The sequence below is a fragment of the Filicampus tigris genome, chromosome 8 (genome assembly GCF_054856515.1).
Source record: "Filicampus tigris isolate MCC_2025a chromosome 8, RoL_Ftig_1.0, whole genome shotgun sequence".
NCBI classification, from domain to species: domain Eukaryota; kingdom Metazoa; phylum Chordata; class Actinopteri; order Syngnathiformes; family Syngnathidae; genus Filicampus; species Filicampus tigris.
Window position 1 is genome coordinate 14,414,232 of NC_141224.1, and position 21,161 is coordinate 14,435,392.

The 21,161-nt window shown below is 41.5% G+C and overlaps 2 protein-coding genes and 1 long non-coding RNA gene across 6 annotated transcripts in view; 2 read left to right on the top strand and 1 right to left on the bottom strand.

The window, feature by feature from the left end:
* On the top strand, positions 1 to 6,785 carry slc6a19b (solute carrier family 6 member 19b). Its single transcript, XM_086037632.1, has 12 exons — positions 1 to 199; positions 1,611 to 1,751; positions 1,824 to 1,961; positions 2,040 to 2,221; positions 3,002 to 3,112; positions 4,176 to 4,288; positions 4,364 to 4,492; positions 4,590 to 4,746; positions 5,294 to 5,498; positions 5,591 to 5,750; positions 6,346 to 6,508; positions 6,597 to 6,785. Exons 1-12 carry the CDS (start codon positions 1 to 3, stop codon positions 6,783 to 6,785), a joined length of 1,887 nt encoding a protein of 628 aa, XP_085893758.1.
* LOC147143858 (uncharacterized) overlaps positions 1,602 to 21,161 on the bottom strand; it is a 24,306-nt gene continuing 4,746 nt past the window's right edge. Inside the window, exons 3-8 of one of the 2 annotated variants that reach the window (XR_015087807.1) lie at positions 16,271 to 16,350; positions 16,024 to 16,137; positions 9,904 to 9,968; positions 9,656 to 9,783; positions 2,437 to 2,536; positions 1,602 to 1,794 (exon numbers count right to left, since the gene is read on the bottom strand). This is a non-coding gene — a long non-coding RNA (uncharacterized LOC147143858). Of the gene's footprint in view, positions 1,795 to 2,436; positions 2,537 to 7,988; positions 8,780 to 9,655; positions 9,784 to 9,903; positions 9,969 to 16,023; positions 16,138 to 16,270; positions 16,351 to 21,161 lie in introns of those variants that run through there. The other variant, XR_015087808.1, reaches the window with a different exon arrangement.
* LOC147143859 (ferroportin) lies at positions 9,231 to 17,228 on the top strand. 3 transcript variants are annotated; one of them, XM_086037635.1, is made up of 9 exons: positions 9,231 to 9,369; positions 9,668 to 9,773; positions 9,887 to 9,954; positions 11,450 to 11,609; positions 11,921 to 12,036; positions 12,201 to 12,327; positions 12,407 to 12,661; positions 13,776 to 14,450; positions 15,923 to 17,228. In XM_086037635.1, exons 2-9 carry the CDS (start codon positions 9,671 to 9,673, stop codon positions 16,180 to 16,182), a joined length of 1,764 nt encoding a protein of 587 aa, XP_085893761.1. In that variant the 5' UTR covers positions 9,231 to 9,369; positions 9,668 to 9,670; the 3' UTR covers positions 16,183 to 17,228. The 3 variants fall into 3 exon arrangements, with proteins under 3 accessions (XP_085893761.1, XP_085893760.1, XP_085893759.1); XM_086037634.1 differs by lacking the exons at positions 9,231 to 9,369; positions 9,668 to 9,773; positions 9,887 to 9,954 and adding an exon at positions 11,083 to 11,337 and having other exon boundaries at positions 15,923 to 15,973; positions 16,069 to 17,228; XM_086037633.1 differs by lacking the exons at positions 9,231 to 9,369; positions 9,668 to 9,773; positions 9,887 to 9,954 and adding an exon at positions 11,088 to 11,337.

Sequence of the window (21,161 nt, forward strand, 5' to 3'; positions counted from 1 at the left end):
ATGAAACTCACAGTCCCCAACCCGGGCCTGGATGACAGGATACCGTCGCACCAGCAGCTGGACAAGCTGGAGCAAGACGAGGCGGGAGACAGGCCAAAATGGGAGAACAAGGCACAGTATATGCTGACCTGCGTGGGCTTCTGTGTGGGACTGGGAAATGTCTGGCGCTTCCCCTATTTGTGTCAGAGTCATGGAGGAGGTGAGTGAGGACCTTAGCTGGGCCTGAGTCAAGGTGAATGGAAATATGATCAGTTCCAAATAGCAGTCAATTTTGGCATATAAACAAATGTATGTAGGGTGCCTCGAAGAGGGATTTTTACAGGAGATACCTGAGAAATGTCAGACAGATTTGGAACGCTTTTGCAAGCAAGAATGGCCCGAGTATTCGCAGCATCTGTCATGCTAATAGATGCCTTTGGGGTGTACACACTGAGGAAAATGGGTTTAAGTAGGTACCACAGTTCAGAGGTCGTGGGTTCGATCCCGGCTCCGGCCTCCCTGTGTGGACTTTGCATGTTCTCCCCGTGCCTGCGTGGGTTTTCTCCGGGTCCTCCGGCTTCCTCCCACATTCCAAAAACATGCATGGTAAATTGATTGGACTCTCTAAATTGCCCCTAGGTGTGATTGTGAGTGCGGATGTTTGTCTTTGTGTGCCTTGCGATTGGCTGGCAACCAATTCAGGGTGTCCCCCGCCTACTGCCCGAAGACAGCTGGGATAGGCTCCAGCACGCCCCGCGACCCTAGTGAGGATAAGCGGTATAGATAATGGATGGATTGATATATATATATATATTTTCCCATGTTCTTTTTACATAAAAAAAAAATCTGCAGTTTCAGCAGTTCAGTTAAAAAAGGGAAACTGATGTTACAGATTCATTAAGTACATGGGAAATTACTTTTCAGGACTCGATTCCTTCTTAATTTTTATATTTAAAATAATGTTGAATGTTTTTTGTGTAACATTCCATTTCCTTGAGATGGCAAATTTTGTCTGCAAGCAAGAATCATCAAAATAAAAGAAATAAAAAAATCATGAAATATTTCCCTCTTTGTGGTACTGTATGAGTTTTACTTTCTTTCTCTACGATCTTTGAATTTATTAAGACGCACTTGTATTTGGGAAGTGTGGGTCCTAGGGATGAAGCAATTTCAACAACTGCATTTGTTATGTCATGTTATATAGTAGTGTGTCATTTTTGCAATAGTAGTGCATTTTTCATCATCCTATTGCGTTGTATTTTCTGACAACTGTGGTCATTCAACCGAATTTAATTATTTCAACAGTGCCCGAGAGATAAATAAATTATAACAGTTTTTGAACTCCAGTATTGTACTCAAGCATGTTATTGTAGTTTGTATCTTAGTGACTATTACCCCCCCCCCCCCCCCCCATGAGGTGTTAAAGCTGCTAATCCAGCAAATACTTATATCCTCGCTGGAAGATAAGGCTTTTTTATATTCCGTACAAAGGCTGGAATTCTTGTAAAAGTACACGTGCTTTCTAGCTTGCAAAACAGGCTGCATCAGCTGTCTGCTTGAGTCATTCCATATCATCATCTAGATGACAGGATGTAAATAAAGATAACCGTTCTGAACTGTTTTCCATGCAGGGGCATTTATGATCCCCTTTCTAATCCTGCTGGTTCTTGAGGGAATCCCGCTGCTGCATCTCGAGTTCGCCATTGGTCAGCGTTTGAGGGGAGGCAGTTTGGGGGTGTGGTCTTCCATTCATCCTTACTTGACCGGGATTGGTGAGCATCATTCAAAGATCGTCATAGTAGGCCTGAAAGGACCCTAAACAAAATGAAAACGTGTATTTACAGGTGTCGCCTCCATGTGCGTCTCTCTGACCATCAGCTTGTACTACAACACCATCATTGCTTGGATTCTTTGGTACTTCTTCAACTCATTTCAAGACCCTCTGCCTTGGAGCCACTGCCCGATGAATGACAATTTAACAGGTATGCATCCACTAAATATGAGTGAATATGTGCTCAAAGAAAGTTTTAAAACAGCAACAAAAAACACCACAATGGCAGGCCTGGTCTCCGAGTGTGCGAAGAGCTCCCCAGTGGACTATTTCTGGTACAGGGAGACTCTGAACACAACTGCGAGTATTGTGGACGATGGAGGCATACAGTGGTGGACGTTGTTAAGTCACATATGTGCCTGGACTGTGCTCTACGTCTGCATAGTGCGGGGTATCGAGACCACTGGCAAGGTAAGACTTTTGTTCATATACAAATATACAAATATCCCCGCCGCCCCAAAACACACACACACACACACACACACACACGCATGCACATCCACACTCTGAGTTTCTTTGCCTTTCACCAGGCAGCAGTTGGCGATGTGTCCATGTGCCACATTCATGTCCACACATTAATTGTCAATTTTGAATGCTACCTCCAGAAATGCTTTTATTGGCCTTACTTGCTTTTTGTCCTACGCTCTGGGCTCTGCTTCCACAAGTTGCAACGCCCTAGCGACTTCCCTGGTCGTCATGGTAACAAAATCCGTATTCGCCAATGGCCTAGCAGTATGTGGGGGGTACAGAGAGGGGCTAGTTAATTTAGTCTGACTTTTATAAACTTGCTTCACACAGTTTGTAGCTATGTTGTTAGTGGAAGCAGTGCATGTCAGCAAGGCTGCACTTTCAACTATGAAACCCACTAAAAACATACTGTTTACAGTATATAAACATTTTAAATGGTCCTGACAATAAACTAGAATTAATGGCCCAGTATGATGGGCTCTCTGGCTGGTTGCAGGCAGATATACCTTTACTTTAACATATTTGTATATTATTTATGTTTATAAAAATAAAATATTATTATTTTGAGGAATGTATGTCAGAGATGTTATTAAGACACCTGGGAAGTGGGAACTGGTTTAAATTGTGGGGAAAATCCACAATATGTCTGTTTTGAGACAAATAACATGCCGACATAATTTTTTTAAATTAAATAATACTAATGGTTTTTATTCCCCTTGGCAGGCTGTATATGTGACTTCGACTCTTCCGTATGCGGTGTTGACCATCTTTCTGGTCAGAGGGTTGACACTGAAGGGATCTTTGAGTGGACTCAAGTTTCTATTCACACCTGATGTAAGTTTTTGATGTTAAACCCTGCTTGATTTTAGTTAAGAAATTATCACATATGTAACATCACTATTGCCTTTGCCCGCTACATTGTCTGTAGTACTTCCTTTAGCCCTTGGTAGTTCTCCAGCTTTTCGTGTTCCTTTTTCTGAATGTTGCTCTCATTCGTGATTGCTACATCGATCACTATTGCTGTCTTCTGATGTTTATCCACCACCACTATGTCAGGTTGGTTGGCTATCATCAGTTTGTCAGTCTGGATCTGGAGGTCCACAGAATATTGGCCTGATTGTTCTCAACTACCTTTGGAGGTGTCTGTCATCTTGATTCTGGGACCTGTAGTGCATATTTGGTACAGATGTTCCGGTACACTATTGATCTTGTGTTTAGGGCCTGTTCTTGTGCTGCCATGATTAGCGCCTCCGTGCTGTCTTTCAGTCCCGCCTTTCACAGCCACTGGTATGCTTTCTCGATGTCAGCCACTTCTTCAATTTGTCGGTGGTACATGCCATGCAGTGGTTTGTGTTTCCATGACAGTCCATCTGGCTACTTCTATACATGTATATTTGTTTTTATAGTGTAGTTGGCATCTGTGCAATACTGTACTTTATCATATTGAGAAACTGTGTAATATTGCACACCAATCCTTGTAATAAGGTAATCAGATTTTTAGAAATGTATACATAAGGAATCATTTTTTGGCATTACGTTGTGCAGGTTACCTCATGTTGTGGACACTTTTGGCTTGATACGAATATGAATGGAAATTATAAATACTGTTTATTCGTTCCTTAAATACCTTGAATGTAGCTCTCAAAGAAACAGGACCACCTACTCTAAGGATGTTTCCCACTGAGGGGCTAAGTTTTAGTACTGATTGGATGAGCATGCCTTTGTCTTTGTGTCATTTACTGTAAATGGTGTCATTCCTATCAGAGTTCTTCAAGGCACACTGCAAGAATGTTACTAATTTGTTCATATATTCATCGGGGCCTATCATTGGGGTCCGTTTTAAATTCCCTGTGTAAACCTAAGATCGGGTTCATGACGAAATGCTTCCAATCTACAGCTGACAGAGCTAGCTAAGCCTTCAACGTGGATGAACGCAGGCGCTCAGGTCTTCTACTCCTTTTCCCTGGCTTTTGGGGGACTCATATCCTTCTCCAGCTACAACTCAGTACAGTAAGTCTTACATTTGACAGCTTTTATAAGCATCCACGTACGCAAAACTTATCTAGCAATTGTGTATGCTTTCAGTAACAACTGTGAACAGGACGCAGTGATCATCTCTATCATAAATGGCATCACGTCTGTGTTTGCCGCTACGGTCATCTATACAGTCATCGGCTTCAGGGCAACGCAACGATTTGACACCTGCATTAATGAGTGCTTGTTATTCCTGACATTCTGACATCAACTTAGACGTACAATCTTTCTCTGAGCTGAAATATCGTAACTTGGGCATATCTTTTTTACATTTCAGGAATATCCTGATGCTCTTGAACACGTTTGATCTTCCTGAGGGACACATCATTGACAGCAACTACACTGAGGCTTTACAGCATCTTAATGCAACACATCCCAGTGTTATTCAAGGGCTGGATCTGGGCACTTGTAATTTAAATATGTTTCTTAGTGAGGTAATGATTCAACTGATTTCTTTATGAAACTACAGTGGAACCTCTAAAGTTGAACATGCGTGAGCAACAGAAATGTTAAGGTAAAATTCTGATTTAAAGTTGCACACACCATCATAATGTTCACAAGACCTCACTTTGGCAAGCTTCAAAAGACTAACTCTTCATGCACGTTTTGCTTCTCCTTTGTTTTTCGTGGCTATTTTGCTATATTTAGTATACATAAGGAGTGGATTAGTGTTTTATTGTGATTTCATTTTACAGTGGTTATCTTCTTTTTATACTTGTCACATGTGATCCGCATCTTCTACGATTTGATTCTTTAAGTTCTAAATCAGAGGAATAGTTACCATAGTTTTGCAGTTTAATTTAGTTTTACTCGTCATGGGATTTTGTGTGCGCGTGTTATCTTTATTTTTTCATTTTTATAACATTCAATTGCCAGGCAGTGTCCTGGAAGTGACTGTTCCTTAGAGGTTCCACTGCATGTGTTTGAAGATTGCAGCTTTGTTAACATACTTGCTACTAAAATGTCTGTTCTTTATTTTAGGGGGTTGAAGGAACCGGTTTGGCGTTCATCGTTTTCACAGAGTCCATCACCAAGATGCCCTTCTCACCACTGTGGTCCGTCCTCTTCTTTGTTATGCTCTTCAGCCTCGGCCTGTCGTCTATGTTTGGGAACATCGAAGGCGTTTTGGTACCTCTGCAAGACCTCGGGGTTTTTCCTAAGAAGTGGCCCAAAGAAGCCGTCACCGGTAGCTCACACACCTATTTATGATGTGATGGATTTTTCTTGATTTTGTTTTTGTAAAATACATGTTTGAAAAAAATGCATTGATTTTCTCAGGTGTGACATGTGTGATCTGCTGCTTGGTGGGCTTGGTCTTTGTCCAAGGCTCAGGGAACTATTGGTTGTCTTTATTCGACACTTATGGAGGATCAATCCCACTTCTGGTCATTGGATTCTGTGAGATGATCTCAGTGGTTTACATATACGGGATAGACAGGTAATTAAGTCTCCTTTTTAAATTGCATTTCCACCTTACAAAATATCATTGTGTTGATGCATGTTTCAGTTTATGTTTATATATAAATCGGTAAAAAAATGTATAAATCGTAAAATAATCTTCGCCCACCTGCGCAATATCTCCTTCAACTTCGTGTCCTCTAACAGAAGCCTGGGAGCATCAGGGTTCTGTGCAGGATGTTAGTTATTTAAAACTAAAAATGAAAACCTTTCCATAGGTTGATGAAGATGCATTAGCGCATACAGTCTTGGTAAGGTATAACCGATGTTTCAAAAAAGTGAATATTTGGCATATTCAAGCGCTTTGGACAACATATGGTGTAGATAAAGTGCTATATAAGGGCACTACATTTACCATTATGATCAAATTGGATTTTTCATTTTTTTGGGGTACTTTGACATGCTTTTCGTCAAGTGCAATTATTAATCCATTCGAATGGATTCAGGATTCGGTGGTTAAACGGTAAACCAATACGCGAACGAGGATCTGGGCTACGAGCCCAGGCACTGGTACACATAACTATGACGTTAACACGCCTAAATCATCATGCACTTTTGTGTGTTTGTCTGCTCAGGTTCAATGAAGACATCGAGTTCATGACTGGACACAAACCTAACATTTTCTGGCAGGTTACATGGAGATTCATCAGTCCGCTCATCATGATCTTTATCTTAATCTTTTACTTCATCACCAAAATCTCAGAAAGGATCTTTTACAAAGCCTGGGATCCCGAATATGTACGTTTATTAACATCTGTCTGGAAGTATTACGAATAAGAATCTTTTACGCCATCTCTAACTTATTAATAATAAACACTATTTTCAGGAGAAATTCCCAACGCTGGAGGAGAAGTCGTATCCACCATGGATCTATGTGATCATCTTCATCCTGGCAGGCATTCCCACTATTGCTATACCTCTCATTGCACTCTTTAAATGTTTAAGGGCAAAGATGACAAAGAATACAGAGCTCAGCCTTCAAATAAATGACGAGACCAAATTATCGCTGGCATAATATTCTTTGGTTGAATCCATTAAAAAAAAAAAAAAAAAATATATATATATATATATATATATATATATATATATATATATATAGACCTTTATTTTTTCGAGTTATGAATTAATCTGTCAATGTGCATATTGTACAACTAAAATGCAGTAGAGCTTTCTGATGTTGTAGCTACGTGTCCAGCAGGGGTCAGTATAGAGATTTGTTCAATGTAAAGTATTTTTGAGGTGTGGGTATACAGTAAAATAGATCTGTTGCAGTTCAGCATTACTGTTGTTTACTTTCTGTAATCTTTTTCCAGCAACCATTTGAATCGTTAATCTTGTCTTGTTTATGTACTTTGTATGAAAAATGTTAAGTCCTTAATACCAGCATGTGATGTTTTAATGTGTACTGTATTAAAAGGATGAAATAAACTTGTGTGAACATCTTGTTGTAGTTATATGTTCACGTTGCTTGACTGAATGTATACTGTTTTAGGGGATTTAACCTTAATTATAATTTAATAACTGTCAAGGAAAAGGATAGAATGGCCCTAAAAGTACACATGCAATATTATGTTACATTGCAGAAGTAATGGTTTGCTTGATTAAAAAGCAATGCATAATATCTTTTTTAATTTAAAAGTCATGGGATTTGATTGATTATTGTCAGAAATGAAGCCCTGAGATAGGTTTTTCTGGGACTGGATCATCTAAGGCCCTGCACCCTGCAGAGATTGCTTACTGAACACTATTGTATTTCTCCTTGTGGTATAAATTAACGAGTTAGCTGAATAATGAATGAAGGCAAAGGCAAACCTCTCATTTATTAATAAAGACATGAATGTATAATAATATATTTCTGATGCACAGAAAAAATGTGAAGAGCCTAACGGTGACCTAGTAATAATTCAGAAAACATCAAATTTAAGCTCCAGAAACTCAACGAATCCTGCCCACATCAGTTTCATATTGTCACTGTCAAGTTAAAAACACGTCTCACCAATTTTGGAAACTTTTTTAATTTTCACATTCATTTCTCACCTTTCACATGTCTGTAACGTGGAAACGCCATTTATGTAAAAATAAGAAAATGAAAAAAATTGGAGATAAGTGTTTTTCACAGGACAGCGACAATATGCTTACTTATCACAGTCAATCAAAACAAGCAATACTGTTGACACCTAGAAAGGATTTTTTTTTTTACTGCGATAAATTATAAGGCTACACTATTATGTTACTGGCAGCCATAGCACCGTTTACACGAAATGTACCGCCATGGGATTTTGACCGTTTTATTTTTTCGCCCCTCTGTATTTAAGTTTTGGTGAGCTTTCAATAAATGTTTGATATTCATTTTCTGTCAACAACTAATTCACTAATCTTTTGCACCAAGGCATGCAAACAGATCATACCGTGTGTCACGGTTATCTCTATCATTCATTCTCTCTCTCCCACCATTCAACATTAAGGGCTCTGACAGCACAACTGCGCTGTGACATCTATGCCGCGGCGGATCCTGATTTTTTTTTTTTTTTTTTTTTATCTGCGCAAGGCTCAATGTGCGTGTTTTCCAATTTGACAGACCGGTCTCCAACAAGCTGGCCAGAACAGTGCAGCAGAAGGAATGTCTTGGAGATGCGCCTGCTGGAGTGGCAATTTGGTAGCAGAAAGTAATTTAAACCTTGCGCCTGCTCAAGCCACATCTAACATGGGCGCAGGGTGGACAGCTAATACGATGTATTTCCTTCATTCATTTGTGAACTGGAGGCATCAAACCCTCTGAATCTTTATATTGTTTTAAATCAGTCCATTGGGCAGCACAATTATGGGTGGTTACACGAACAATCAGAGGAGTGGTCAGTCTCCAAGTGTACGCTGTGCTATTTCAATGTCGAGACGCTAATGCACGACAAGCGCATCACATTTAAAGTCAACGTTTGGCCAAATCAGATATGGCCACTCACACAGTGGTGTAGCACTCCCTCTCGCAGATCCGCCGGCCTGAGCTGTTGTCTGCAAAATTTCCAACCAACATTGGATGATTCAGTGCATGTATCTAACAAGAAAATGGTAAAGATGTTGGCATGCTTGTAAAAATGCATTAACATCCAAATTACATTTTCTATAGCGGGCAATCTAAATAGAATTATTGTGAATTATGTCACACTTGCCTCTCACCAGGTGTGGCAACATAGAACACAGCATACTTTACAGGTATATGTGCCTACGTGTGTGCGCATCCACATGTATGTGCACATCCATATGTACTGTTTGTGTACACGGTGAGCATGCACATGTGTCCTTTTTGAGCCAGAGCAGTCACACAGTTGTCCTTTTTGTGTAGTGGGCGGACGGTGACATTGTCCTCCCCTCTGTCACGTGCTGTGGAATATGCTGGCTGCCTTTGTTGTCCCACTGCCTGTTCTGCTTTTCTGGCACTTTCATACAATGGTGCACTTGAGCACTGGGATGCTATTAAGCCTTTCAGACTACTACAGCTTGAATTCCAGCTCTCAGGAAAGACAAGCATCCCAATGTAGGATACATGGCACAACATACATCAAGAAACAGCAGCAAGGATCGAGCGTAATACCGGAAACAAGGTGACTCGCCTACCTTTGACTTTATCAGAGCTAAAGGCTGTATTTGTTCAACAGCAATGACAAAAAATGTTGACTGAGTCCCATTTGAAAATAACTCATTTGTTTGTTTCCTGCTTCCCACTGTGATGCACAGGAGCTATGAGTGATGACTTAGTGTTGAGATTGTGAAACACAATATAGCGGTAGTAATAGGACTGTCAACATGATATTAAAACAAAAAATCTATACATTTAATGACGTATTTGGACTGATTTCAACACATTAATAAAAGAGTTAACAAGTTTACCATCTTCCACAGGCAATGTCCCAGCGAGCCGAGTCCTCCCAATGTGGCGGCGTTGTAGTGGAGTTCGAGCCTGACGACATCAGGAATGCGAGAGCCAAAAAAGCCAGGAGCATACCAGGTGAGCTCATCTTTGAAGACAAACGGAATATATAAATATATATAAAATGTTGACTCAAATAATGTTGTACTGTAAATATCTCCATTCAATTTGTATGCATTTTTTTTTATAAGGTTCAGCGCTTATCTACCTCAAGGGTCCCAAGTTCCTCATCTATGTCAGTGGAGCGTTGTCAATGTGGGTAAGAATCATCTCCTGCACACATGCACATATACACAAAGAGCAAAGCATAAGGCAGTATCACTCAAAGCAGTACGGAACAATTGTTTTCGTTTTTTGAATGTGCCAAAGTGCACTAAAGTCTTCAAATACATTGTATTTCCTCATGTATTGGCCAGAGGCATTAATGACTCACCTGCTTAAAGCAAATGCCTTGGTTTGTGCACATTCTTGTAATATCATGTTTTATCATTATTTCCACATCATGCGCTCTACAGTAAAGTCCTGCCCAGCGCAAGTCTGGCACACGGCGTAGCGTAAATCTGCGCATGGGCGCGCTAGACTAGTTTTGCAGACGCATGCAGCTTGTCGCAGTTAAAAATGGGCAGTTTGCTCCGTTGTGGCCGTGAATACAGCCGAAGAGACTCCCCTCATTCCATTTAAAATTGGCACGCGAGAGGCGCGTTCCTTCACACTCATTTGCTGGAGTCCATGCAGGAGGTCGAAGAGTGTAAATTAGGTTTATAAGGAACTGCAAGCAGAACTCCATGGGTGGATGATGCGAAGTTGGCCAGAGTGATCACAGATCAACACGGCAAGGCTTCTTTATACTCCCGCGGACGTCCGCGAGCAGGTCACTGCGGCAATTCCGCACGCAGTTTGCCTTTATACTGGCGTGCAACCCACATGCGTTGTTATGAAAATGTGTTGCAGTTTCACTCCAAGTTGCGGGGTGTTGCTACGGCTCATACTACCGAGGACACCGCAGGGCGGAATTTCCTCTCACTTTCATGGCCAATTCCGGTCAACGTTTTTCCTGCTGAGCAACGATCAGAACGACAGCGACAACAATGGATATCGTGTCTGCTGCAACAAAGGGACCTAGATGACTAGACGATGCATTTAATTGTATAGCCAAATCAATCAGTAAGGTGGCAGCGAAAGTGGTACGTGTGTGTAGGCTTCTTTACGCACACATACGTGACATAACACACGCTGCCAAACTAGTTTGCTTCGCAACAGCCACAAGCTGCGTGGTGGATCCTCTCCTCCGTGGTGACAAATAAGAACAGAGCCGGGGAAAAGTGTACGTCATCGCAAGATGTGACACAATGAACCAATCACAAGAGAGAATGCGTGTGGTGTCGTATACGAAGCAATAATTTCTGACATGTGCGCGGCATGTGTTGCAGACCTGTCGCCAACATGTCGCACAGCACAACGCGTCGGTCACACGATGCAGTGTGGCAGTTGTCGCCCGCGCTGACGCGGGAGTATAAAGAAGCGTGCGGACATGCGCCTGTCTATGGAAATAGGGCCCTCGGTGTCCTTGCTGGCCCACCAATATTAGAAACTACTCTGAAAGGTGATGGAGTACTTAGACGGCGAAGCGAATCATACCACAGTAATGCACAGGATATTATTTTTCAGCTGAGATTCTTACATATTCTCACTTTAACTGACTTAAAATATGAGTGCGAACCAAAACGCAATGATGTTCATGTTGTGTTAATCAGGGCGACCGAATGTGGCACTTTGCCATCTCTGTGTTCCTGATTGAGCTGTACGGACGTAACTTGCTGTTGACAGCAGTGTTCGGCTTGGTGGTGGCTGGCTCGGTGCTCCTGCTCGGAGCTTTGATCGGGGACTGGGTTGACCGCAATCCCAGGAATAAAGGTATGCGGCATCAATTTCACACCCACCTGAAAAATGTTGCATGCATTAATGTGCACCAGACAAGCGGGTGATAAATCAGCGAATCTCAATCTTGACGCTGGGCCGTGTGCTGGTTTGCCGTCCCGCCATGTGGTAAATTGCATTCCCCCCTCCGGCGTCTCAAGTGTAAATCACTTCCTGATTTGATTTCTACCCTCAAAACCAGCGAGGCACACAGTTCACAGCCGCCAGCATCTGGTTTAGGTTATCTTTCATAAATGAAAATATAATCCAGTCTCTAAGAATCCATTTTTGTTTTTGTCTTATTTCAGTTGCACATGCGTCTCTTTTCATCCAGAACATCTCAGTGACAATTTGTAGCATTGTGCTCATGTTGGTCTTCTCATATAAGCAAAAGATTGAGCAGATCTGGGATGGCTGGCTTACTGTGAGTACACCCGACAAAATGACAGCATGTCCATTCACTCATATTCAATAACAGGATAATGGCTGTGATTACTGCTGCTGTTGTTCCCCTCTGTGCTGTGAGCTTGTGGCTGCAATCCTTCTGTGCTTCCATAATAACATGTTGCATCGCAAAACTTACACAAGGTGGTTTGTTATACGGTGGTGATCGTCCTGGCAGATGTGGCAAACCTTGCAAGCACCGCGCTGACCATTGCCATCCAGCGGGACTGGATCATAGTCATCACCGGCTACAACCGCGGCCACCTAGCTGGTAAGTCCACTCGCTCTCGCTCGTGGTCACGGCGGGCAAGCAAGCGCATTAACCTCAGCCTCCTTGATCTTGACAAAAGGAATGAATGCCACCATGAGGCGGATAGATCAGGTGACTAACATCCTGGCCCCACTCGCGGTGGGACAGGTCATGACCCTGGCCTCCAACGTAGTTGGCTGTGGCTTCATCCTGGGATGGAACCTCGTGTCTCTCATAGTGGAATTTTTCTTCTTGTCGCGGGTGTACCGCATCGTCCCCGCTCTTTCTGTCAAACCACCGACGGTGGAGATGGACCAGGCCAATCTGCAAGGGGTGGACAGGAGAGGATCGCAAGGTATGATGGGGGAGGGGGGGGATTTCACTTCAAATTCATCAGTCAACTACAACTGAAAAAAATGTGGGGCCCACGTTGAGATCCCAAGTACCAAGTAGTAGTGACAAACTTTGAATGTGATCAAATAAATATACAATACAATACAATTTTATTTATATAGCGCATTTCACAAAAGCTACAGCTGTAACAAAGCACTTTACATACAACAACAAAATAGCCATAATACAACAAGTGAAATCAATAAATGAACACAAAACACTAAATACAATAGACACCGCAAAACTGACGAAAATTTGTCTCAGGTCTGATCAAAAAAAGTAAGTAAATAAATACAGTAAATCACTGAAATAGGTCTAGACTCCTCTGATGGGATACTAACCTCCACCAAGGCAGAACACTAACAATGACTACGTTTACTGTGCTTACAGTCAGTATTCAGAAATAAGATCAAAATTCGGTTTTCTGAAACATTCAGAATAACCTATTTACATGCGTGAGCGGACAGAGGTACTCCCGCATTTGTATAACCCGATTTCATTGGTGACACAAATAGATGTCATTTCCGCTTGTTACTTTCTACCATCGATAAAAGACATTATGTTCATGTGACTCACGACAGCAATAAAGCGGTCGGTCCCCGCTACGCTCCAAACGTGTGCTGACACAGCACACTGTGTCTCTGAGGGTTGAATCCACAAAGAATGAACTGCGGCCGCTGACAGCACCTTTAATTAGACTTCATTTGCACCTGCAGTTTGCTGTTAGCGTCTCTATTCACAAAGGATATTGCGGGTATGGCATACCAGCACAAACACGCCCACAAAGTTCGACAGCTGAGTGCAGTTTGCACCTGTTTTCCCCCTGATTGCACACCTGGCAAAGTATAAATGCAGGCTTTGCACCAAGAACATTGTGGCAGAACGATGGCGGTTAGGAAGAGACTTCAGTCCAGGTGGAGGCAGCTGAAGTGCACGTCAAGGAACTGGGCCAACGAATCGTTTGGAATGCATATTAAGAATTATAAATGTTTTTTTTTTTGGGGGGGGGGGGTCTTTGTGAATGGGAATTGCACTGTGTGAATATATTGTCTGACTGACTTCTTATTTGTCATCAGGCGAAGGTCAAGTCGTTCAGCCTCTGGCAGAAGGCAACAGCGATGCGAGCCTTCACCTAAAAGAAATCACCTATCCCCCGCTGTGCTTGCGGAGGTTTCGCTGGCTGGTGAGCACCTGCAAGGACGGATGGAGGTCCTACTATCAGCAGCCGGTCTTCCTGGCGGGAATGGGCCTGGCGTTCCTCTACACCACCGTACTGGGCTTTGATTGCATCACCACCGGCTACGCCTACACTCAGGGCATAAGCGGCTCCCTCCTCAGTTTGCTGATGGGCGTATCGGCCATCACTGGGCTGATGGGCACCGTCATGTTTACGAGACTTAGAAAGACGTACGGTCTGATCAACACTGGCATCATCTCCAGCTGCCTCCACCTGGGCTGCTTGCTCCTGTGCGTGTGCTCCGTCTTTGCTCCCGGCAGCCCCATGGATCTTAGCTTGCTCATGCCCTACTTTACCTCAAACTCCTCCTCGGAGATTGGAGGGATGGCGAGTCAAAGACAAAAACACACGTCTCCTCTGAGGGGAAGCAGCAATCAGCCACTTCTACCCGACCGCTCCTCCATCCACTGGACCAACAACACTGTGCTTTTTGACAATGTGCCCTCCGGTAGCGCGCCGGATTCTTACATCTCCATTATCCTCTTGTTCATGGGGGTCATCACGGCACGGATCGGTGAGCGGACGCGGTTAAAACAACACTCGGCATTCACTAGAGCTCATTTACTTTTACAAAGTACATCCACCAGTCAACACATTATTTTGCCACTTGTTAAATGCCACGATCAATACTCAATCTGTCTGCTAAAACCTGTTTAAATCCAAAAAGTCTCTCAACTACACTGAATAGCAACAATATTAGTAGGAGCAAGCAATGAAGCAGCTGGATTGTTAGGGAAAACCTATGTCAATTGTCAAATGTCAATTGATGACCTTTTGGTCTAGAAGATGAAAGCAGTTCTGTAGATGTGGCAATAGGAACCATAGCATAAATTTTATCTGGACTGACCACAGGACACAATCAACTTGCCTTCAAGGGAATGTTACAGCAAAAAATGAGTGCACTACTTGGCTGCAACCAGCAGAGGTGATGTTCAGTCAGTCTCAGCTAGTTTGCCATTGAAAGAAGGCCAACATGACGTCTCTGATTTTTGCTAATCGCTAGCCGGGTCGGTCCCTATTGCCTGTGACTACTGAGACTCCACTGGATAATAACGCTGCTCAACAGATTTTCACTACATTTTTAAATCAGAGATGCAAGTTAACTTTTCTATATGTTTTTTTAATTTAAAATCTGCCCTCGTTTTTTTCTCAAGCACATCAGGTTTTCTTCCCATAATACCCATAAATTACAAACCATGATAAAATCCGTAGCAAGCTTTTATAGGTCAAATTTAAAAACAAAAACTGAAAAGATCTCTAAAACTTGATGTGCTAGAAAAAAGTAAAGACATTTTTTGAATCAGCGCCAAAGATACAATTAGGGACACATACAGCTATAGAGCTAATAATATTTGGCTTCCATTTTCATACAAATGAAGGCAAAAAAAAAAAAAAACAATCTGAAGCCACTTCTCCCATGATGTGGAAACAATTTCACATTACCGTACACACCGACCAGCCATATTACTAATTGCACAATATAATGATACTGTATCTAATGCAAATAGTCACCCTATGCAAAGGTGAAAGTGCGCAGATTTGATTGGTATTGCCAAAGACGTATTATCCAACAATATGTTCATTGCTGTGGTCATAGTTTTTCGTGATGTAAAATTGTACTGCATCATAATGAGAGCTGTTCTTAATATTTTTTACTGCCTTGTGGAACCAATTGAGGTATCCAAAATATATATATATATATATATATATATATATATATATATATATATATATATATATATATATATATATATATATATATTTTTTTTTTTTTTTTTTTTTTTTTAATTAATAATTATGATGCAGTGTGTAGTACAGTTCTATTCCACTGCAAACTACGACCACAGTAAGTATTTGTGACCAATTCTGAAACTGTCAATCGAAATTGCACCTTATTTGTAAAGGCAGAATATTGTACACTGTTCCAACTATAAATCAATTGCTACCCTGGTAATTTTTTCAAGCCCTGTGTCACTTGTGTTGCAGGTTTGTGGTCCTTTGACCTGACAGTCACCCAGCTGTTGCAGGAGAACATCTGTGAGTCCGAGCGAGGTGTTGTAAATGGGGTGCAGAGCTCTATGAATTACCTGATGGACCTGCTCCACTTCATAATGGTCATCTCTGCTCCACAGCCACAGCATTTTGGTATCCTAGTTCTCATTTCTGTGCTCTTCATCACCACTGGACACACTATGTACTTCCTGTATGCACACAAAGCCAAGAGAAAACGTCGTCTGGACACCTAAAAGGGGAGACAAGTCCCGCAAATGCAAGCACGAGATGCTTTACCAGCACTGAGTCCGCTCTGACCATGTGAAATGAAAGTGTCCCTACCTGTTCCGTGACGTAGCCATTCATTTCAGCACACCGCAGCCAGAGTCTGTCACACCTCAGCTGCTTCCTCCCTGCAGGGCCTGCATGTGATAAAGCAGCAAACCAGAACTCAGGTGCAATAGAATGGGAGCAACACTGTATCACGAATATGAATGGCCGCTATAAATGTAGCAATGAAACCTCCAGGGGAGATGTCCTCATGGAATTTACAACGGGACTCTATGCCTTCGTAAACCCCATAGGATTACTGCAAGGCTTTCAATGAACCTTTTAAAGCTTTCGCTATGAAAGTGGATGGATGGTGACATTTTTTTTTTAACCTGCACATACAAAAGAACCGCTGTTGTGAGGAAAACACTGATGCATTGAAACGAAAGACATATATTATGCAGACGTTACTGATCCACCCACTTGGAAATATTCCAGGGTTTCCAATAAAGGAAAAATAAAGGGAATTACACATGAGATCGGAAGAAATAAAGCCCAAATAAAAGTAAGAAAGGCAGCTCCCTCTTTAATGGACAAAACAGTTACTTTAACTGGCTTATTTTCTTGTGCAGGAATCAAGCAAACGCACGTCAAATAAACATACTGTATAGTCCTCAGTGCTACAGAACACAAAACCCTCTCCAATGGCGTGTATATTTAAGACCCATATAGGGTGATTAAATATTTTTCAAAATGTTTGAAAACAACACTGTCACTCCTATAGGTGATGTTCAACCACACTTTCATACTTCAAATGAACCCAACATGACCTCACCTCGACAAAGAGCTACAGTTAGGCGTATATTCTGCTACTCGATGTTTTCACATTGCCTCCATGCACAGCCTACAACCAGCATCACCTCTGCAATATATTTGTACCATTTTCCTGTCACCTCTGCATATCGTGTGATGTCACTGTTTATTTTTGACTGATATCATCATAATAAATAAAAAAGAATTATTCAAATGACTTTTTCTCATGACATGACTGGCTTGTTTGTTTGCTTGATGTCTCCCCCTACAGCTGTAATGTGACATTTATCATGGTAAACATGATAAAGGCATGGTCAAAATAAGGCAAGAATAATTGGCTTATCCAAGCAATGCTAAACACTAACTACAACTAACATATATATATATATATATATATATTGTTTTCGTTCCAAAATATTTTTTCTCACGGGAAATAATGTAAAGTGAATTCATTTGATCCAGACTCAAATCGTTGGTGTCATGAAACCTTCATCAACCATACCCCAATTCAAATGCCTTTCAAAATAACTTTAATAGTGCCTTAAAATTCAAATAGAGACGTTCATCATTGTATAATTAAACTAAACAGATGAAGTAAAAGCACTCACCCATTGAAGAAGCCCGGCGGACATGGAGAGGGAACAGGAAGCTGTGCAGACTAATAATGTCTCCCATGATGTGGTTATATTGGTATTGCTGCAATTAATAAAGCCTTTTGACTTTCATTTTATTGTGGAGGGGATCCTTGCTTTCAGTCCCAAGAGTGGAATATGGAATTACAAACAGCGTTTAATGAACCGTTACTATGTGAAATCATTTCCAATTCATGATCAATGGTTATAATCTCCTTTCCCTTCTGTGGTGAAATCACGAAAAATAAAAAATAAAAAAGGTCATGCACCAGTACTTTTGTAAAAAAAAAAAAAAAAAGTGTTGTTTTTTGAAAATGTGATTGCTGAAAAGTCTGTTGTGATAGCTGTTCTTAATAACAATGCTGAATTATGGATCTACTCTGGTTTGCAGTCATTTCAAAGCGGTTGAGCTCATGGGTGAAAGATAGGACATCAGATGGTGTGCCATGCGTTGAATATAGATTGATGTAGTGTTCATAATTTATCATCATTTCAACCATAAGATAACATCCCGAGGTTGAAATATTCGGGAATCAGTGGGAAAGTGCAACAAGCAAAATGAGCTTTCATCACTTCCTCCCCCTTCTGCTGCTGCAGGCCTACAGCATCCCCGATGCTTTTCATGCTATTCCCTGATTAACGTGTGCACACTAACAAGTCTGACTTTAGGCATTCTCACTTTGAAATTCGTTTACTTTAGAAACTGGGTCAGTGGTAGCACACTGAAGCTGCACTTGCCTCACCGAGAAACGAGAAAAGGAGTACATAGGAGCAAATACTTTGTAGCACAAAGGCAGGCCACGTCCTTTATCTCTCTGAAGTACTATACTGTCAGAATTTGACCAACATTTTTCCAAAGACTGAACCTCTGCCACACATGACATCACGCAAGACATGAGAAAATATTGAGAGACTTCAACTCAGTAAACCTAAATAATAGAGATGGGGGGGGGGTCAGTCAAACTTACCTTAGTTTCTCTCAAAGGGGCAGTAGTAACAGTGAAACCACATACAGTAAATGTATAATCACTTGCGGCGCAACAGTACGCAACAACAACAACAAAACAACCAAATATCTGTTCTGTTATAAACGTTTATTCTAAGTCCACGGATGCCCAGCTCTGCTTCTAATCATCCAATCATATTACACAGTTGTGCCTGCATCTGTTTATTAACTATCAATGGCTAGTTTAGAAAAGAAAACAAGAGAACTATGTGGAAAACATTGGCAGGGACAACATAAAATGTCTTGGGGGGGGGGGGGGGGCGGACACCTGTGATCTAGATTAGAAGATTAGCGCCAACAAAAACATAAAAATGAATGCAGCATGATGGAAAGTAGACAGGAAGACAAGCTGCATTTCGACTTTATAGAAAGATATCTCAATATGAAAGACTCATAAAAGACTTGATCTGCTCTGCGCCTCCTTTGGCTCCCTTCAGTTCTCCTAGTGCCCTAACAGGAGTACTGATGAGGCCATCGGCCATGCCCTCCATTCTACCACCTGGACAACGGGAAGGGAAATATGCACGGTTGCACCAAGACATCAACACCACAAGGTGCAGGTCCAGAGCCAAGAAATTCATCAAAGACATTGGCCACCCCAACAACAGACTGTTTCAGTCAGCTCTCCTCTGACAAGCGCCTCGGCTCCTACTGGGCCACAAGCCAGTGGCTCGGGAATCAAGTAGCTGATAATTCTCATACAGGTTGCTAATTTCATTTTACGTCTTTTCTCAGTCGCTTTGGTAGATTTCTCAGAATTTTGAAATTTTCAAAATGACTTCTTAAATCTTCATATCGTGTCACTTTTGCAAACGTGTATTCCCAATCGGGGTGTATATGCTATGCTGCTGCATGGGGGGCGGAATCCTCAACCTGTCTGAGCAGACTGTTACTAAATTGCCCATAGACCTGTGATTGTAGAGCACTGCACTTAAGTTCTGGAGACTACACTATTAGACAGGGAAACACAGATTTGTCCTTCTGATGCCACTAACATGTTCAGTGACAAAGATATTTAGCTTTGAGAGGTGAAATAAGGATTCTGAGCAAGTGATTGGCTTTTGCAGGTCATCCATGACATTTTGCTATTTGCACAAATTGTTTTGAGAAACGCACCAAAGTGACTGAGAAAAACCGTAAGAGTGAGTTTTTTTTAAACTTTTATTTTAATAGCGGGGAGACATATTTTGTGCATTGTTTTCCCCATGATTTAAAACAGTTTTCGAGTGTCTCAATAACATGCAAAACTCACTGCAGCTCTGCTTACCTTTTGGATTCAACCTGGTAGCAGAATCCTCACACAGACTCACACGTGGGAGTTTCAGCATTACAGTCCCCTTACATGATAGCATTTCAGACAGTGTAGTCCGGCGGCCATTCTACTGAATGGTCATCACTTGAAAGTGGCTCTGAATCTTCATCCAGCCAAGATTTTCATGTAAATTCATAATTTATTCCCCACAAATGAACGGCCTTCTCAAAGGAAACATTTTCAGAATTAGGTTGATAACAAAAGATTGATTTGGTTGTTTCATTTCAGACTTGGTTGGTGGAAAGGCAGGTTTCCAAATAACCAACTGTTTTTAACCAATTATAATGTTGATTTTGCACAACATGTACGCTTTAAGATTGATATATCTTACAAATAACATGTTTTTACAGTGTGCATTTCTTGTCAAGTCAAATGAGCATTCACTCGATGGAAGTAGGAACACTCCTATTGTGTTTTGTCAAACAACTAAAAAGGGAAAGGTACAAGAGAAGCAAGAGCAACTGAAATCACAAACCCTTTTTTCATGTGGCACATGGATGAGTCAGCATATGTGGGACGCTACCACATGTGAATGGCCTTGCAAAGTCCCAGTCAAGCATTTGCTGCTGACTCCGGACAAATCAATAGAACGCTAATAGATAAAACGGTCAAATGGGAAAAATGAATGTCCTTGGTCGGACTATACTATGGAGTATTTCTTTGATCACACTGTAAACCCAAAAGTGATGAGACTATTGCACGTTTCAGTAATCTTTACTGCAAATGAACACAATCACTATTACGAGTTCTATTAACCATTACAAAGGTTCATATCCTTACAGCCGTACAACACAATTAATCCTAACAACCTAACAATACCCTATATACTACAATGATCTTTTGGAAAAAGGTTGCAACTAACAATTTTACTTTAATAATTAATTAATCTGTCGATTATTTTATTGATTCATTGATGAAGTGGATTTTTGAAAAACATGTTTCAATTTCCATCCCTTTATTAAAAAATTACATTATTTCAAGATGAAAATAAATGAATTATGATTCAGATAGGGCGGCACGGTGGTCGACTGGTTAGCACGTCCGCCTCACAGTTCAGGGGTCGTGGGTTCGATCCCGGCTCCGGCCTCCCTGTGTGGAGTTTGCATGTTCTCCCCGTGCCTGCGTGGGTTTTCTCCGGGTTCTCCGGTTTCCTCACACATTCCAAAAACATGCTTGGTAGGTTGGTTGGACACTCTAAAT